The sequence below is a fragment of the Symphalangus syndactylus genome, chromosome 5 (genome assembly GCF_028878055.3).
Source record: "Symphalangus syndactylus isolate Jambi chromosome 5, NHGRI_mSymSyn1-v2.1_pri, whole genome shotgun sequence".
Taxonomy (NCBI): Eukaryota; Metazoa; Chordata; class Mammalia; order Primates; family Hylobatidae; genus Symphalangus; species Symphalangus syndactylus.
In genome coordinates, this window is record NC_072427.2 from 40,997,531 (window position 1) to 41,016,775 (window position 19,245).

Genomic DNA, 19,245 nt, shown 5'->3' on the forward strand with positions numbered 1-19,245 from the left:
AAGCTTACAGTGTAGAGAGTGTCTGGTGGAGAGAAGGTAAAGGTTAATTGGATTCTTTTTTTTGTTTGACAGGTGTCACTCTGTCACCCAGGGTGGAGTGCAATGGCGTTATCGTGGCTCATTCCAGTCTTTACCTCCCAGGGCTCAGGTGATCCTCCCACCTCAGCCTCCCCAGTGGCTGGGACTACAGGCCGATCTTGCCTGCCTCGGCCTCCCAAAGTGCTGGGATTACAGACGTGAGCCACAGCACCCACCCCTATAATTGCATTCCTAAAGAGCTAAGTAGGAGGTGGGGGGAAAGGAGAAAGGTAAAAATAATTCATTTTTCTAGGAAAATGGGTAGTTGGTCACACTCCTATTTACTAGGGCCTTTGCATATGTTCCCATCTGCACTGTGCTTCCCTCTCTTTTTCTATTTAACTATTTATCTTCCAGATCTCAGCTGCAGCCGCAGTTTCTTAGGATAACCTTCTCCAACTTCTCGAAGATACTCATATGATTAATTGATTAGTGTGTTATACTAGGCAGGTAGTTCCACGAAGAGAAGCTCTGTATCTCTCAGTCTCACTGTATGCGGAGTGGGTAGCTCTGCACCTAGGATGCTCAATAAGAACAGTATGAACTGAACGACCGAAGGTTGAACGACTGCCCACTTATGCACTGAGCCTTCCGGAGGGACGAGTCTACAGGGGTCGCGCGTCGTAACGACGTCACTTCCGCCGGAAGGTTCTCATGAGGAACCACTCAGATTCCTGTCACTTCTCAAGGCATCTCCGTCGTGAACATGGCCCTGCCACCCTTCTTCGGCCAGGGTCGCCCAGGCCCACCGCCCCCGCAGCCGCCGCCTCCTGCTCCTTTCGGCTGTCCGCCACCGCCGCTGCCCTCCCCGGCTTTCCCGCCGCCTCTCCCCCAGAGGCCCGGCCCTTTTCCGGGGGCCTCCGCCCCCTTCCTTCAGCCTCCGCTGGCTCTGCAGCCCCGAGCCTCCGCGGAGGCCTCCCGCGGCGGAGGCGGCGCTGGCGCCTTCTACCCGGTGCCACCACCGCCGCTGCCTCCTCCGCCGCCCCAGTGTCGGCCCTTCCCGGGGACCGACGTCGGCGAGCGGCCGCGGCCACCGCCTCCCGGCCCGGGGCCGCCCTGGAACCCGCGGTGGCCTGAGGCGCCGCCGCCGGCCGACGTGCTCGGGGATGCGGCCCTCCAGCGCCTGCGCGACCGGCAGTGGCTGGAGGCGGTGTTCGGGACCCCGCGGCGGGCTGGCTGTCCGGTGCCCCAGCGCACGCATGCCGGGCCCAGCCTTGGCGAAGTGCGCGCGCGATTGCTCGGGGCTCTGCGCCTGGTGCGGCGGCTGCGCGGCCTGAGCCAGGCCCTGCGCGAGGCCGAAGCCGACGGCGCGGCCTGGGCCCTGCTGTATTCCCAGACCGCGCCGCTGCGCACGGAACTGGCCGAGCGGCTGCAGCCGTTGACCCAGGCTGCCTATGTGGGCGAGGCGCGGAGGAGGCTGGAGAGGGTCCGGCGCCGCCGGCTGCGGCTTCGCGAGAGGGCCCGGGAACGCGAGGCCGAGCGGGAGGCAGAGGCCGCGCGGGCAGTGGAACGCGAGCAGGAGATTGACCGCTGGAGGGTGAAGTGTGTGCAGGAGGTGGAGGAGAAGAAGCGGGTGAGAGCAGCGGCCGCGCATGGGGGTAGGAGTGGTGGTGGTTGGAAGCTGGAGCAGCAGGAGGCTTTAAACTTCCATTTCCCAGGGCTAAGCCTCTGTCCTTACGCCCAAAATGAAGCGATAGCTAACATTCCCAGCTCATACCACCATGTTAATTTTGTGTTAATGATGTATGGTACACAAAAGTTCCAGGTGCACTGTAAAGTCCTGTAAACACAAAGTATAGGATTACACGGTGGCATTGCACGAATGACAGGTCTCCCCTATCCTGCTCCAACATTGTCCACTTACTCTCAAAACCAGTAAGTGTCTAGTTCCTTGTATCTTGTACTGCCCTAGGTGATTTTAAGAATACAAAATATAGGCCGCGCGCGGTGGCCCACGCCTGTAATCCCAGCACTTTGGGAGGCCGAGGCGGGTGGATCACGAGGTCAGGAGTTGAAGACCAGCCTGCCCAAGATGGTGAAACCCCGTCTCTACTAAAAATACAAAAATTAGCCATGCGTGGTGGCGGGCGCCTGTAATCCCAGCTACTCGGGAGGCGGAGGGTGCAGTGAGCCGAGATCGCACCACTGCACTCCAGCCTGGGCGACAGAGCAAGACTGCGTCTCAAAAAAAAAAAAAAAAAAAATAGAGAACTTGGGGACCCTACCTTAAGGAATATATATACTCTAATTAGCTGATGGGGCAATAGTGATTTCCCTAGGATTCCTTTGTTTACAAGTTTTAAACCATGTATCCCCAGGTTCAGCAATGATGTTTCGGAGCATTTACTCTCTCTCTCTATGTATATGTACATATATTATATATATGTATGTATGTGTGTGTATATATATGTGTGTGTGTGTGTATATATATAGAGAGAGGTGTGCTAAGGTCATTAAATATACCAGATCTTGAATCTTTGTAACAGCCTTGAGAAGTAGGAAGTATTATGCTAATTTTACAGGTTAGGAAGTTGCATACAGATGTTAACTTGCCAACAGTCACACAACCAGTTTGTGGCAGTTTCCCACATTTGATCCCAAGTTGTCTAATTCCAAAGCGTATTGATCTCAGACTCTTTAAGCAGGGCCAGGGTAAAACTGGAAATTGTTCAGATAGTTCTCTAAGGCATTTTCTTTTTTTTCTTTCTTTTTTTTCTGTGTGTGTGTGTGACGGAGTTTCGCTCTTGTTGCCTAGGCTGGAGTGCAGTGGCATGATCTTGGCTCACCACAACCTCCACCTCCCAGGTTCAAGCGATTCTCCTGCCTCAGTCTCCCGAGTAGCAGGGATTACAGGCATGCACCACTACACCCCAGCTAATTTTGTATTTTTAGTAGAGACAGGGTTTCACCATGTTGGCCAGGCTGGTCTCGAACTCCTGACCTCAAGTGATCCACCCGCCTCAGCCTCCCAAAGTGCTGAGATTACAGGCGTGAACCACTGTACCTGGCCGTCTAAGGCATTTTCATTACCTTTGAGTGCCTCTGGGGTTCCCTTTCCTCCTCATTATTTCTATTATTATTACATTGTAATACATACTGAAATAATTATACAACTCACCATAATGTAGAAACAGTGGGAGCCCTGAGCTTGTTTTCCTGCAACAAGACAGTCCCATCTGGGGGTGACAGGAGACAGTGACAAATCATTAGTCTTTAGATTCTCATAAGGAGCCCACAACCTAGATCCCTCCCATGCGCAGTTCACTTCTTTGTGCTCCTATGAGAATCTAATGCTGCTGTTGCTGATCTGACAGGAGGCGGAGCTCAGGCGGTAATGCAAGCAATGGGGGAGTGGCTGTAAACAGAGATGAAACTTCACTTGCTCGCCTGCCTCATCTTTTGCTGTGTGATCTGGTTCCTAACAGGCCATGGACTCGTTCCCATCCGTGGCCTGGGGTTTGTTGACCCCTGGCTTAGAGATCTGTGGGAGATCATGTCAGTATAGCTTGGTGTGTGTTAGGAATTCAACTGTAGGTGCTGTAAAAGCTCAAAGAAGGGACATCTAATTTACTGAGGGAATGCTTCCCAAATGATAGAATGACACATAAGCTGAGTCTTTTTTTTTTTTTTTTTTTGAGTCAGAGTCTTGCACTGTTGCCCGGACTGAAGTGCAGTGGTGCCGTCTTGGCTCGCTGCAACCTCCGCCTCCCAGGTTCAAGCGATTCTCCTGCCTCAGCCTCCGGAGTAGCTGGGATTACAAGTACACACCACCACTCCTGGCTATAAGATGAGTCTTAAAGGAAAAGTCAACCAGGTGAAGGTAATAGGTTCAGTTCCAGGGAAACAGATAATCTAAACGGAGAAGTGAAACAGCTTGGTGTTGGCTGTAGCTATAGTGGTGGAATTACAGGCACTTATTTGACAGATGGGGGAGAGCACTTTAGGCAAGAGGATTCTCTCCACCACCCACGGTGGATTTTTTATTTATTGTATTGTTTTAAGGAGACAGGGTTGGGGCCGAGCGCAGTGGCTCATGCCTGTAATCCCAACACTTTGGGAGGCCAAGGCGGGCGATTCACCTGAGGTCAGGAGTTCCGGACCAGCCTGGCCAACGTGGTGAAACCCCGTCTCTACTAAAAATACAAAAAATTAGCTGGGCATGGTGGCCGGCGCCTGTAAACCCAGCTAATTGGGAGGCTGAAGCAGGGAATCGCATCGCTTGAACCCAGGAGGCAGAGGTTGCAGTGAGCCAAGATCGCGCCATTGCCCTCCAGCCTGGACAACAGTGAGACTCCATCTCAAAAAAAAAAAAAAAAAGAGGGTTAGGGGCGGGTGCAGTGGCTCACTCCTGTAATCCCAGCATTTTGGGAGGCTGAGGCAGGCAGATTACTTGAGCCCGAGAGTTCAAGACCAGCCTGGGCAACATGGAGAAACCTTGTCTCTACAAAAAACACAACAATTAACTGGGCATGGTGATGCTGTGATCACACCACTACACTCCAGCCTGGGCAACAGAATGAGACCCTGTCTCAAAAAAAAAAAAAGACAAAGTTTCACTCTGTTGTCCAGGCTGGAGTGCAGCTTGTAGGTTTGAACTCCTGGTCTTAAAGTGATCCTCTCACCTTAGCCTCCTGAGTAGGAATAGCTAGGGACACATGCCATTATGCCCAGCTTCCATGGTGAGGATATTGGTGACAGAGTCTTGTGAGGAGTGGCTTGAGGAACTGGGGTTATTTAGTCTATATGTGAACTAAGTTAAGAGTAGGACAGCAATCTTTGATATTTGAAAGGCTGTCACGTGGAAGAGATCCTTGGGACTTTAGAGCAGTGGCGCACAAACATACGTTGTCACTAAGAGACCTTTGTAGAGGTCTCAGCCTTTCCAACCACATTCCTTATCTTTCCTGGGAATCTGAATCTTCAGGTCTAGGGAGTCTGCATTTTTAACAAGTCTCAGCTTAAGGTAAGTTGGACACCTGCTCTCTGCACTACACTTTGAGAAACACTGAGGAAGAAACAAAACCAGTGCTATGTGGAAGATACAGAGAGGAGAGGTTCTCCTTTAAGATAAAGGTTGTACCATCAGTGGAGGGGGATAACCTCTTAGCTAGAGGGGAGTTGTGCAAGGCCTAGGAAATTGGGATGGAGATTCAATAGAGTCTCTCTTAACCTGGAGACTGTCTGACCCTTTAAAATCTAACCACTGGACAGCTATTCTCTGCTGTAAGTTTGTTCCTAATGTGAGGTCTCATGGGCTTTGTTTCTCTTCCAGGAGCAGGAACTCAAAGCAGCCGCTGATGGTGTACTATCTGAAGTGAGGAAAAAACAAGCAGATACCAAAAGAATGGTGGACATTCTTCGGGCTTTGGAGAAATTGAGGAAACTGAGGAAAGAGGCTGCAGCGAGGAAAGGTAACTGTGGCTTTGCATTTCTTTCCTTGTTCCCTTCCCCTTCTTTACTCTAGCGCCTCCCACCCCAAATATTATTGAGGGAAAAATACTTGAAACTTCATGATTTTCACCTTGTAGGGTAACTGGGCTTGTCAGCAAGTAGGTCAGAACTTCTGAAGCAGGAAGCCTCAGAAGGTGTTTAGCCTTTGGTAGCCCAGATTGAAAAGAGAGGCAACTGTGGGAACCCACTGCACTGTCTTCCCCTTGACTTACCATTTCTACCCTGGGCATTTCTGGCCACACTCTTCTGAGTGGGCTTGTCATGGCTAGTCAACTTTGCCTTGTGCCAAAGTGAAAGCTTTTCACCCTTACTTGGTGCTCCAGAAAGTGTTGAAAACTTGGCATGCTTCTTCAGATACATTTCAAACCTGAATTATTTCTATTTGAAGAGGTGTGAATGGTTGGACAGGGCAGGGATTGCAGACTGTGTGGATTTCCCCACCTTCCCTGCATGTCACTGGTCTCTTGCCTCTGGAGGAAGCATCAGACACTATAGCCAGGCAGTTCAAGCTTCTCCACAGAAATTTGTTCCAACCGTGCTGGCTTTCTAGAAGTTACCCAATTGTGCTTTCCCTTTGCCTGTCTGGATCTTAGCTGTTGTCATTCTGTTCATCTGGAGGGCCCTCAGTCCCATCTTTGCCATTTTAAGATCTCACTATTCAAAACCAAATACACATGCAGCATCCTTCATCCTTCCCTGATCTGGGCTGAGGTAACCTCCTGTTGCTTCTTACTTGCACCTGCTTTGGACCACATGCTGATTTATTTAGTAGATTGTAGGCTTTTTGTATTCACCAGAGATATTTGAGAGTGTACAAATTAGCAGATGCCACTCTAACAAATGATTTCCCCTGTGTTGTTTAAAATGTAAATGAAAACTGGGATTCTTTTAGACCCTTAAGAAAGTTGTGTTGGAATATGACCATTTTGTATTCACCCAGGCTCATTTGCTAGCTAAGTGATTGGCTTCTGCACACCAGCCTTCAGAGTGGCTAATTCACATCCAGACCTCAGAAACAGATGTCTCCATTGTGATACTCTCAGGGCATTTGTAAATCAGAGGGAAGTTAGCATCTGCTTTGTCTACCCATCTCTCTTTTTCACCAGAAGGCAAAACCTGAGAGCTATTTAATATTTCCCCCACCTCACATCCTCTATGAGGTGAGTGCTCAGTAAACTTCTGCCAAGTGAATTTACCAGCATTTCCCAATATTAATCTTCCTCACTTTGGCCCAAAAGGAGGAGGAAATTTTAGAAAATCATGATCTATAGAAATAAACAGACTTTGTGGCATTAACTGACTTGAATGTAAAATGATTTGGTAAGTAGGAGCTGGTTGCATGCATACTTAAAATGAGCAGCTAACTTCTCTCTTCAAGATGTGTGCACCTCCAACTAAGTGCTAAATGATGAGGCTCGATGTTTAAGCAGGACCACGTTGCAAATTGTCTTATGGGCTATGCTAGAGTTCTCACTTATACTTAAAGCTTTGGGGAACCACTGAAAGTTTTTAAGTGAAATGATGGCAAAGATCAGTGCCAGTAGAGCAGAGAAAGTTTTGGAGCGTCCAGGAGAGAGAAGAGCAGAGAGACTGGTAAGGCTATTGGGCACGGATAGTATGGAAGCATAAGCTGAGTGACATCAGTGTGTAGGAGAATTGAGAGGTAGTGAGTAATTCAAGTGATAGTGAATAATTCAGTAATTCAGAATTATTAGTGAATAATTCTCAAGTCAAAGAATTGAGAGATAATAAAGGTATACGTGTATATACCCATGTTTGTATAAATAAATAACTTAGGGAACTCAGAGTACAGGAACTAAAGGGAAAAACAATGAAATGTCTTCCGGATTCTAGCCTCATCTACTGAATAAATGAAGATAGCTTTTTTTTTTCTTTTTTTTTTTTAAAGACAGGGTCTTGCACTGTCACCCAAGCTGAAGTGCAGTGGTGCAATCGTAATTCACTGCAGCCTTATACTCCCAGGCACTAGCGATCCTCCTACCTCAGCCTCCTGAGTAGTAGAGACTACAGGTGCATACCACCACACCTGGCTAATTTTAAAATTTTTTGTAGAGATAAGGTTTCACCATGTTGCCCAAGCTGGTCTCGAACTCCTGGGCTCAAGCGATTCTCCCACCTTGGCCTCCCAAAATTCTAGGATTATGGGTGTGAGTCACTGTGCCTGGCCGATACCATTCTAATTAAGAAGGAAAACAAGGGAGGAGGAACAGGTTTAGGGTTGACAAGTTCAGTTGGGGACCTGTCGAGTTTGAAGTGTGTGTGGTACATCCTGGATAAGAGTTCATTAGCATGTAGCCATGAGTCAGAATGACCTTAAGGAGATTGTACAGCATGAGATGAGGGCCAAAAAGACAAAATCATAGGGAATGTCAAAATCAAGGTAGAAGATGAAGAGAGCAAAAAAGAGACCAAGAGAGGTCAGAGAGATGGAAGGAAAAGATAGACTCCCTGCTTCCTTCTGGAAAGTGGCAAGTGCTTAGAGAGAGATTGTGTAGTCTTGGTGATATGGTTTGGCTGTGTCCCCACCCAAATCTCATCTTGAATTGTAGCTCCCATAATTCCCACATGTCGTCAGAGGGACCTGGTGGGAGGTAGTTGAATCATGGGGACAGGTCTTTCACATGCTGTTCTTGTGATCATAAGTCTCATGAGATCTGATGGATTTATAAAGGAGAGTTTCCTTGCACGCGCCCTCTTTACCTGTCACCATGTAAGATATGACTTTGCTCCTCCTTCACCTTCCACCGTGATTGTGAAGCCTCCCCAGCCATGTGGAACTGTGAGTCAATTAAACCTCTTTTATAAATTACCCAGTTTCAGGTATATCTTTATTGGCAGTGTAAGAATGGACTAATACACTTGGACAGGTTACTTAAGCTTCTCTGAACCTTGGTTTCCTCATCTGCAGAAAGGGAGTAATGATAGTACCTACCCATGGGGTGTCGTGAGTATTAAATTAATAAATATGTGTAAAGTACTTAAAACAGTCCTGGCACATAGTAAATGCTATATACATGTTTCATATTATTATTCTTTTTATTATCAAGAAATAAGGAACATCCATGGGAATTAGTATCCAACCGGTCATTAGTGACCTATGCTAGGGGCATTTCAGTGGAGTGGTGGGGGTAGAAGCCAGACTACAGTTGGTTAGAGAATGACTATGATACAAGAAAAGCAAACAGAGAATTCAACTTATTAAAAGATTGCCTGTGAAGAAAAGGAAAGAGCAAGATCAGTATCTGGCAAGTTGTGTGGTAGTGGTGATGGTGAGGGGTGTTGTGTGTCTTCAGGTCATGGGGAAAACTTACGCATGTTTAAAATTGCTGAGAGGAGTAAGTAGAAGGGGAAGGGTCAAAGAGAAGCAGAAGAATAGTTGATGGCTCAAGGTCCCATGGAAGGTAGGATGATTCAGATCCCAGGTGGAGGGATTAACTTAAGTGAAGAAGGACCCATCTTACACAAGCATGAAAATGAAGGAGGTGAAGATGGGTAGTGATGCACATGAGTGCAAGTGGGGACAGATATTTGAGGGATTTCCTGTCTGCTGGCCTGTTTTCTCTGGAAAACAGGGTAAATGGTTTGCTGAGTGCCAGTAGACAAGTGGGGCTTTAGGAAAGCATTGAAGGTTTGAAATAACTGCTGTGAAGAATGGGTGAGAACCAACAGAGACTTGTGGAAGATGGTTGCAGGGGGTGCTATGGGTCCAGCTGACATATATTGGCAATGGATCACACAATCAAATGACCTCTTCCAGTAGTACTCTAGCTGGCAGGTGAGCACAGAGCATGGGGCTGTTGGGGTTTTCCTTTGTGGGATGACCGTTAGTTTTGTGGCGAAGGAGTAGCAGAAGGATAGAATCTGATACATCAGGTCCGGAGGTTTTGATGAAGCTGCCAAATGCGTCTCTGGGGAGAAGGAAGTAAAAGTACTATAAGGGAGAAAGTTGTAGTCGGATAAGAGAATAATCAAGTTTAAGATTTAAGAGGCAGAAAGTTTTTTCCAAAGACTGAACAAGACTGCAAGCATGTGGCTAAAGGGGAATAGAGGCAAAGGCATTGGTGTCTAGGAGCTGCAGGACTAGGTGGGCAGTGAGTGGTAGAAGTGGAGGGAACCTAGATGGTGCCAGGAGGAAGACTGTGTGAGGAGTGCTGTTTCTTTTTCTTTTTCTTTCTTTCTTTTTTTTTTTGAGACAGAGTTTCACTCTTGTTGTCCCTGTTGGAGTGCAGTGATGCAATCTCAGCTCACTGCAACCTCCGCCTCCCAGGTTCAAGCGATTCTCCTGCCTCAGCCCCCAGAGTAGCTGAGATTACAGGCATGCACCACCACACCCAGCTAATTTTTGTATTTTTTTTTAGTAGAGATGGGGTTTCACCATGTTGGTCAGGCTGGTCTCAAACTCCTGACCTCGGGTAATCTACCCGCCTCGGCCTCCCAAAGTGTTGGGATTACAGGCTTGAGCCACCACTCCCGGCCCAGGAGTGCCATTTCTGAGGGAATATGTTACGTTGACCAGGGAGTGATCAATGAGGGGCTGAGAGAGATGTGGTTTGGTGGCCCAGGCTCAGCAGCCTACATCTTTTCATGGGGTCTTTAGGCTAACATAGGATGATGGAGTATCTGTGTATTTCGCCATACACAGATTTTAGTAGTTGTAACAGAGACTGTGTGGCTAACAAAATCTAAAATATTTACTACCTGTAAAGGTAAAGAAATGAAACAAAGCCGTTAGATTATTATAAAACAGAATGACAGCTTAAATTTGTCACTGTATAAGAATTTTGTGTATACTTGACAAACACTGGCCTGGCAACTTAGTAGAAGATAATTTGAGTTGTAGCATTTCTGTAGTTGAGAATGAGTGAATGGAAACCTGTTGAAGCAAAGCAGTTATGAGAAAATCGTCTAGAGAAATGTTAGCCTTGAGAGTGAGTTCCACAACCACTTAGCTGTAGTGGTTGAAGGAGGAAAGAATCCTACCTCCAAATTACAACTTTACAAGAAACAGAACTACTAACCTTGAGAAACCATTATTTATGCCATTTATCAGCCCAAACTGAAAATTTAGTGCTCAAAGCTGGCACTATTGTATAACACAAGTTGCAGCATAAATTGTTAAAACCCTGTTGAAGGGCTGGGCATGGTGGCTTATGCCTGTAATCCCAGCACTTTGGGAGTCCGAGGTGGGAGGATCATGAGGTCAGGAGATCGAGACTATCCTGGCCAACATGGTGAAACCTTGTCTCTACTAAAAATACAAAAATTAGCTGGGCATGGTGGTGCATGCCTGTAATCCCAGCTACTCGTGAGGCTGAGGCAGGAGAATCGCTTGAACCCAGGAGTCAGAGGTTGCAGTGAGGCAAGATCACGCTACTGTACTCCAGCCTGGTGACAGAACGAGACTCCGTCTCAAAACAAAACAAACAAAAAAACGTTGTTGAAAATCATTCATTCATTGAAGAAGTATCTATTAATTACCTTCTCTGTGTCAAGTGTTTGGTAACTGAGCAAATGTATAGCTTTTTTAGGAAGCAGTTTAGAACATATGTTGTTAGTCTTGAAAGTATTCACAAACATTTCCATTCTTGAGAATTTTTCTTTTTTTTTTCTTTTTTTTTTTTTTTTGAGATGGAGTTTCGCTCTTGTTGCCCAGGCTGGAGTGCTGTGGTGCGATCCCGGCTCACTGCAAGCCCCGCTTTCCCATTTCAAGTGATTCTCCTGCCTCAGCCTCCTGAGTAGCTGGGATTACAGGTACCTGCCACCAGGCCCGGCTAATTTTTGTATTTTTAGTAGAGACAGGGTTTCACCATGTTGGCCAGGCTGGTCTCAAACTCCTGACCTCGTGATCCACCTGCCTCAGCCTCCCAAAGTGTTGGGATTACAGGCATGAGCCACCGTGCCCGGCCAAGAATTTTTCTTATAGAAATCCATAGGAAGGAAAAAAGTAACATGCCTAAGAATATTCATCGTATCACAATATAATAACAGGACATTTGGAATAGCTTAGATGTCCAGGAGTAGGGAACTTGATAAGTATATTATAGTGCATTGATTTGATGAAATAGGATACAGCCATTAAATAATTATGAAGATTGGAGAAGAACGTACAGAATCAACAGGGAGAAGTGGAAATTACACGCATGTAACGTTGAACTATATGAAGTTGCTAATACATGGACAAAAGGACCTGAAGAGAATGTGGGAAAGTATAAAATGATTGATTATGGTAATGGGATTAGGATTTTTTTTTCTTTTCTTGTATCTGGTATTCTTTTTTTTTTTTTTTTTAATTTATTTTTTTGGAGATAAGAATCTTGCTCTGTCACCCAGGCCAGAGTGCAGTGGCATGATCTTGGCTCACTGCAGCCTCCATCTCCTGGGTTCAAGCGATTCTCCTGGCTTAGCCTCCTGAGTAGTTGGAACTACAGGCGCACGCCACCATGCCCGGCTAATTTTTTGTATTTTTAGTGGATACGGAGTTTCACCATGTTGGCCAGGATGGTCTTGAACTCGAGCTCAGGCAATCCGCCTGCCTCAGTCTCCCAAAGTGCTAGGTTTACAGGTGTGAGCCACCACGCTTGGCCCTGTATCTGGTATTGCTAAAATGCTTGGGTAACATATTTTCCTTTAAAATCTTCAAGGACTGACAGGATAGATCACATCCACATCACTCTACATTGATTCACCTGGAAGCTTTTGTATTGCAGGGCCATTATGGTAGTGAGTGCACAATTGCAGTCCACTCAAATATTCATTAAGTTAAAATCTTTTTTCTTATGAAACTTTATGAAACATTTCACACATGCACAAAAATAGAATACATAAATACTTGTCAACTATGATACCATTGTCACACCAAAAAAAATTAGCAGTAATTCTTTGATATCACCTAATAACCAGACGATTTTCCCCACTGTGTCTTTAGATATGCTGGCTATACTGTTAGCTGACCTCAAGTTAAATCAGGATAATAACCATCCCAGTTTTACTGGGACATGGGGCTTTCAGTGCTACATGCGGGCAAACCAAAACAGTTGGTTGGCCTACTGTCAGCAGCAGACTGCAAGGTCAGTGTGGTTGGTTTAAGTGTATCTTCCTCACCATCCAAGTGTGCACTCCCAAAATTTACACTCAGTCAGAGGAAGAATTGTTTATTAATTAGATCTGGGAGTTGATGCTGAGGAAATTTCACAAACAATGAAGTTAAGACAAGTTCCTCCCTTTAGTGAGCTCAGTGTTTCAAGTGGAGGATCAAGACCGTTAGAAATAAACAAAGTCAAAGCCAGGTATGGTGGCTCACGCCTGTAATCCCGGCACTTTGGGAGGCCAAGGTGGGCGGATCACCTGAGGTCAGGAGTTCGAGACCAGCCTGACCAACATGGAGAAACATCTACTAAAAATACAAAAATTAGCCGGGTGTGTTGGCGCATGCCTGTAATCCCAGCTACTCGGGAGGCTGAGGCAGGAGAATTGCTTGAACCCGGGATGCATGGAGTTTGCGGTGAGCCGAGATTGTGCCATTGCACTCCAGCCTGGGCAACAAGAGTGAAACTCCATCTCAAAAAAAAAAAAAGAAAAAAAAAGAAACCAGAGGTTAAGTGGTGTGATCCAGAGGGAGGAAAGTCAGGGTAGGGTCAGAGTAATTGAATACTCAGAAACATCAAATTGAGCCTTAAAAGATTGGGTAAAATTTCCAAATTTTAACCGATACATACTATAGCTAGGACTTTAACTTGCTCATTATAACACAAATTTTGGGACAAGAAAACGTGTGTAAAAGGCCATTTGGGTTGGATGCAGTGGCTCACTTTGGGAAGCCAAGCTGGTAGGATTGCTTGAGGCCAGGAGTTAGAGATTAGCCTGGGCAACATAGCAAGACCTCATACAAAAAAGTTTTGGTTTTTTTTTTGGAGACAGAGTCTCACTCTGTCGCCCAGGCTGGAGTGTAGTGGTGTGATCTCTGCTCACTGCAAGCTCCACCTCCCAGGTTCACGCCATTCTCCTGCCTCAGCCTCCCGAGTAGCTGGGACTACAGGCACCCACCACCATGCCCGGCTAATTTTTTGTATTTTTAGTAGAGACAGGGTTCACCGTGTTAGCCAGGATGGTGTCAATCTCCTGACCTCGTGAGACCTCATACAAAAAATTTACAAATTAGTAGGTAGGGCCAGGCACAGTGGCTCATGCCTGTAATCCCAGCACTTTGGGAGGCCAAGGTGGGAGGCTTGCTTGACCAGGAGTTTAAGACCAGCTTGAGAAATACAGGGATACCCTATCTCTACAAAAATAAAAAAAAAATTGGCTAGATGTGGTGGCACGTGCCTGTGGTCCCAGCTACTTGGGAGGCTGAGGTGGGAGGATCTCTTGGGTCCAGGAGGTCGAGGCTGCAGTTAGTCGTGATCATGCTGCTGCACTCCAGCCTGCACAACAGAGTGAGACCCTATCTCAAAAAAAAAAAAAAAAAAAAAAGCCAGGCATGGTGGTGCACACTTGTAGTTGTAGCTACTTGGGAAGCCAATCGGTTGATCCCAGGAGTTTGAAGTTGCAGTGAGCTGTGATCACACCACTGTACTCCAGCCTGGGTGATAGAGTGAGGCCTTGTCTCAAAAAAATAAATAAATAAATAAAATGCCATTTTGTTCTTTCTGCCCAGGGGTCTGTCCTCCAGCCTCAGCAGATGAGACTTTTGAGCATCATCTTCAGCGACTGAGAAAACTCATTAAAAAGCGCTCTGAACTGTATGAAGCTGAAGAGAGAGCCCTCAGAGTTATGCTGGAAGGAGAACAAGAGGAAGAGAGGAAAAGAGAATTAGAGAAGAAACAAAGAAAAGAAAAAGAGAAATTTTTACTTCAGAAACGTGAAATTGAGTCCAAGTTGTTTGGGGATCCAGGTATGTTGCTCTATAACCAGTGAAGAAAATGAAAATACTAGATTGACAGCTCTTCTCATCACAGGTGATCTCAAGCTAAGAGGTGGTAGGCAACAAATGACACCTTCCAGATGCAATTCTGTGTCATAGAACTCATGGATACAGATGAAACACATTTGCTCATTCTGTCGTAATCATAGGCTCAGTCACCTTGCCTTGAGAAATACACTGCGGATATCAAGCATGATAATGTGGTATTGTGCTTTTCTCTTTCAGATGAGTTCCCACTTGCTCACCTCTTGGAGCCTTTCCGACAGTATTACCTCCAAGCCGAGCACTCCCTGCCAGCGCTCATCCAGATCAGGTCAGAGGGGCTGGCTCTCCGTGTTGTCTTTCCCTTAGGTAGCAGGAAGCACTTGAAGAAGTGCTTACATTGTTTAGCTCTATTACTGTCTTTTTTTTTTTTTAAGTTCTATAAGGAACTTAAAAAAAATTATGGGTTTATAATGTTTCCATGTTTCAAGGATGCTGCATACATCTTGTTTAGTCCTCATTAATCCTTGAGAAGTTAATGTCCCTATTTTTATAGATGAAGAAACAAACTCAGGTTGTGACTTGCCCTTTGTATTATCCCGTGTTATAGATGTTATTGCTGTTATATTGATTTAAAGCATTGGTTTCCTTTTCCAAATTATCTTCTGATGCTAACCAGACCCAGGAAAAAGAAACCCTTCACTACGTACTTGCTTGTGGAGACGGTTTAAGACCCTGGCTGACTTCTGAGCTCTTACAGGTCAAAGCCCAGAAACTTAGGAACAAGGAGGCTCATCTGAATCTGCAGTTCTTAAGGAGCTAGGCAAAGTTTTCAGCTCTCTGGGTCTCTCTTTCCTCACCTATAAAATGAAGACAGTTGACTAGACTGTGGTCTTCAAACTTGAGCAGCAGCACTCTTCCAAAATGCAGTCTTTTGAGGAAATAATATGTAAGATAAATGAAATGAATGGGTTCCCGAGGCAGTATAAATCTGTTGTTGCCTAGAAGCACTTTGTTGTTTCTAGACTCCCCTAAACATCTGCTTGGGGCCTAGGGGTCTTCAAAGTGTGATTTGAAAATCACTGAACTAAGTGATCTCTGATGTCCCTTCCAAAACCTCAGCTGTTTGTGATTCTCATGAAGGAATGCTCTTTAGCATATCAAGTTTATGTTCTGGGAAAAGTTTATTTTTTGCTAGTAAACAAGTTTTAGCTTTTAAACATAAGTACAGTCGATTCTCATTATTCATGACAGCTATATTCTCTAAAGTCACTGCAAACACTGATTTCAGAATACTGAACATCACTCCTAAAGGAAACATAGGGTTAGGTAGATTCCTGTGAGCCTTGTGGTCACAGTGTTTTTGTCAGCTGATCAATACCTTGTTGTATGTGTGTTTCTGTTAAAGACACCTTATTTAATATACGTTGTCGATTTACTAACATTGAACTCATGACTAATAGCACTATACCTCATGCGTAAATGAAGCTTACCTGACACACTTTCTCCACAAAGCACATCACAGCCTTCTTGCCATTAGGAACACTACACTTGGGGCCATTTTAAACAGTAAAGTCATCAGTAAAAAGTGCAAAAGTATGGAAAATGTGGCACTAAATAGAGAAAGGAACCCATTTATATTAATAGTATGAGTTGAAAACAAGAAGGCAGAATAACTGTTGCCTTCTTTAATCTCAACTGGGAACAGTTCATTTTCATGACTCAGATTTTTTTGCCACTCTGTGTGTCTACGAGTATCCATGAAAGAGCTACAAGTGATTATGTGGGGGCTACAAATAAATTTTAGTTAATAGGCACATATGCAAATACAGAATCTGTAAATAATGGGGATTGACTTTATTTATTATTTGGTTATCCATAAGGTTATAAGTTCTTCAGAGTTTTTCCTCCTTTTATGTGTACGTTTAAGAAATATAGTCATTTTCTTGATTCCTAGAAATCAAGTTCTGTAATAGATTAGTATATCAGTCATTTGAAAGCTAAGTCTTAGAATATGTAGTTGCTGAACATCTTATTTGGAATAAAACAGAAATAAATAGTTGTTCTATAATGTTCTTATTAAGGCATGATTGGGATCAGTACCTGGTGCCATCCGATCATCCCAAAGGCAACTTCGTTCCCCAAGGATGGGTCCTTCCCCCGCTCCCCAGCAACGACATCTGGGCAACTGCTGTTAAGCTGCATTAGTAAAGATGCTCCAGGAGTGTGGTCCAGCCAACGCTCTTTCCAGCTGTAAATATTAGCGATGGTACCATCTTTTGCTGTAGACTAAACTGCAACTTCTAAATTCCATGTGGCATTCCCCTACCCTGAAGTTATGCTTTCCTTCTGTGCTCTGTGCTGGCCAGAGGTGCCTCTTGAATCAGATTAATGTGGTTCTTCAGGAAAGGACTTAGGTGAACTGAGGTTTTTACCACAGGCAGTGAATGACCTTGGTTCACCAAATTTGCCTCTGTTTTGAGGGGCTTGGTCCAGAGTGACTTGTTAATTTACTCTAACTTCCTTGTGTGTTGATGGGTAAGTACACTCAAACACTGAATACAGGTGTGCAATGGGTAGATTCACAGCTCTTCCACTAATAGTGAGTGTGAAGGCAAGTTTGATGCAAAACCTCCTGCCCTTCCTACCTGAAGAGCCCTTTGACTTCTAGGAAGAAAGGTCAAAAACGTGTTATCTTCAGTTTTGTTAATCCCAGTTTTAGTGCAGTTTAGGAGGCTGCTAGTTAGGAAGATGGCAGTGGCTGTAGGCTGGGTTGCCAGAAAAGATGGTGGCCTAGTCTTATTATTCAGGTGGAGAACTTAGAAAACCTGAAGAGTACCCGAATTGGATTGTGTTTTAATGGACGATGGCCGTATTTTTTCCATGTTAGAAGGATCCTAATGAAAGCACCTGTTATTTTTAAGTTTCTAAGGGTCTAGTTGTTCAGAATCCCCAAGGATATTTCCCTAACCTCACTCAGTCACATTGTAGGAGCCAGTGTAGCTGTGGAATTATCTTAGGAACTCAAGCTTCTAAAACTATCCATGTAGTCAAATCTGGGGGAAAAAGCAAATAAAAATAGTAAAATTTGGCCGGGCGCGGTGGCTCACGCCTGTAATCCCAGCACTTTGGGAGGCCGAGGCGGGCGGATCACAAGGTCAGGAGATCAAGGCCATCCTGGCTAACACGGTGAAACCCTGTCTCTACTAAAAATACAAAAAAATTTAGCTGGGCATAGGTGGTGCACGCCTGTAGTCCCAGCTACTGGGGAGGCTGAGGCAGGAGAATGGTGTAAAACCCGGGAGGCAGAGCTTGCAGTGAGCCGAGATCGCACCACTGCACTCCAGCCTGGGAGACAGAGTGAGACTCCGTCTGAAAAAAAAATAGTAAAATTTATTTTTTATATTCATTAATAAATGCTGTTGTGCTTGGAGATGATCACTCATATAACATGTCATTTTTTTGGTTCTGTTTTGGTTTGGTTTTTGCCAATTATTTTATTTCCAAAAAACTAAATAAAAATCATTTTTATTTTTTAGTTTGTGCCTTTGCTGCCAATTTGTTGCCTTCCAAATCACTTAACACACACTTTCACATTGTTGAAACATATTTTCATTCAAAAATTCAAATTTATTAAGCAGGCATTTGTTACAGGAATGTGAATCTTAAATGCTAAACTTTATCTGCAAAATCCAAGTCTGGATTGGTAAGGATACCATCAATTTTGGAAATAATGTTATGTACTGTAGTTGGAAGCTTTTGGGTGCAAGATACTAATGCCTTTGTCCCTTTTCTGTTGTTTAATTTGCATTAATTTATACATTATATAGAGTCAACAGATAGGGAATGAGGGCCACATGTCTCCAAAATGTATGTCTACGCTTATAAATCTTAAAATCTGATATGATTACCCTCGTAGGACTCCACAATCCTGTGTGCCTTTTTGTTAGATATCTCCACCATTTGCTCTCTGATGAGATGCAGGAAGAGTAGAAATAAGGTGAATTGTACGATGTGTGTTTGGTGTCTGGACAGCCTTGCCACTAAGATACCTGCTGTGAGGGCAGGGAATGTGCTGCAGGGACTCAGGAAAACTTGGACAGCAGAACCCAAGAAGGTGGCATTTAGCCACAGATGGAGAAAAAAAAAATCCCTTTTTCCTTTGGCCCTTGCAAGGTTTTAATAAAGTGAGCAGGCTGGGTGTGGTGGCTCACGCCTGTAATCCCAGCACTTTGGGAGACCGAGGTAGATGGATCACTTGAGGTCAGGAGTTCGAGACCTACCTGGCCAACATGGTGAAACCCCATCTATACTAAAAATAAAAAATTAGCCGGGCATGGTGGCAGGAGCCTGTAATCCCAGCTACTTGGGAGGCTGAGGCAGGAGAATCACTTGAAGCCAGGAGATGGAGGTTGCAGTGAGCTGAGATCACACCATTGCACTCCAGCCTGGGCAACAGAGCAAGACTCTGTCTCAAAACAAAGAAAAAAAAAAAGTGAGCATTACTCTTGTTGTTCAGTTTTTATTTGTAAGATTTTCCTGGTTTATTACCTGTGTGTAGTGGTGGTGGCAGTAGCCACTGGTTCTTTCAGGTTTAGAGAGACTCATGGTAGTATCTTTAATGAATTGTACTTTCAAGAATATGAGCAGCGTTATTATAATCTTATCCCACAGTCTTTTTTTTTTCTTTTTTTAACTTGGGGAAAATTTCAAATACATTCAAAAGTAAAGAGAACAGTACAATGATTTTTTTCCATGTACCCATCATCCAGCTTCAAATCATTATCAGCTTA

The 19,245-nt window shown here is 44.8% G+C and overlaps 1 protein-coding gene across 4 annotated transcripts in view; it reads left to right on the forward strand.

Annotated features, from left to right (window-relative positions):
- The first annotated feature begins 698 nt into the window (after positions 1-698).
- The window catches only part of PDCD7 (programmed cell death 7), a 36,097-nt gene continuing 17,550 nt past the window's right edge, over positions 699-19,245 (forward strand). For 2 of the 4 annotated variants that reach the window (XM_055278140.2, XM_055278141.2), the window contains exons 1-5: positions 717-1,651; positions 5,351-5,489; positions 14,204-14,440; positions 14,696-14,783; positions 16,537-16,705. In XM_055278140.2, the coding sequence (XP_055134115.1) occupies positions 785-1,651; positions 5,351-5,489; positions 14,204-14,440; positions 14,696-14,783; positions 16,537-16,660 (1,455 nt within the window). In that variant the 5' untranslated portion in view covers positions 717-784 and the 3' untranslated portion in view covers positions 16,661-16,705. Of the gene's footprint in view, positions 1,652-5,350; positions 5,490-14,203; positions 14,441-14,695; positions 17,991-19,245 lie in introns of those variants that run through there. The other 2 variants (XM_055278138.2, XM_063638936.1) reach the window with 2 other exon arrangements.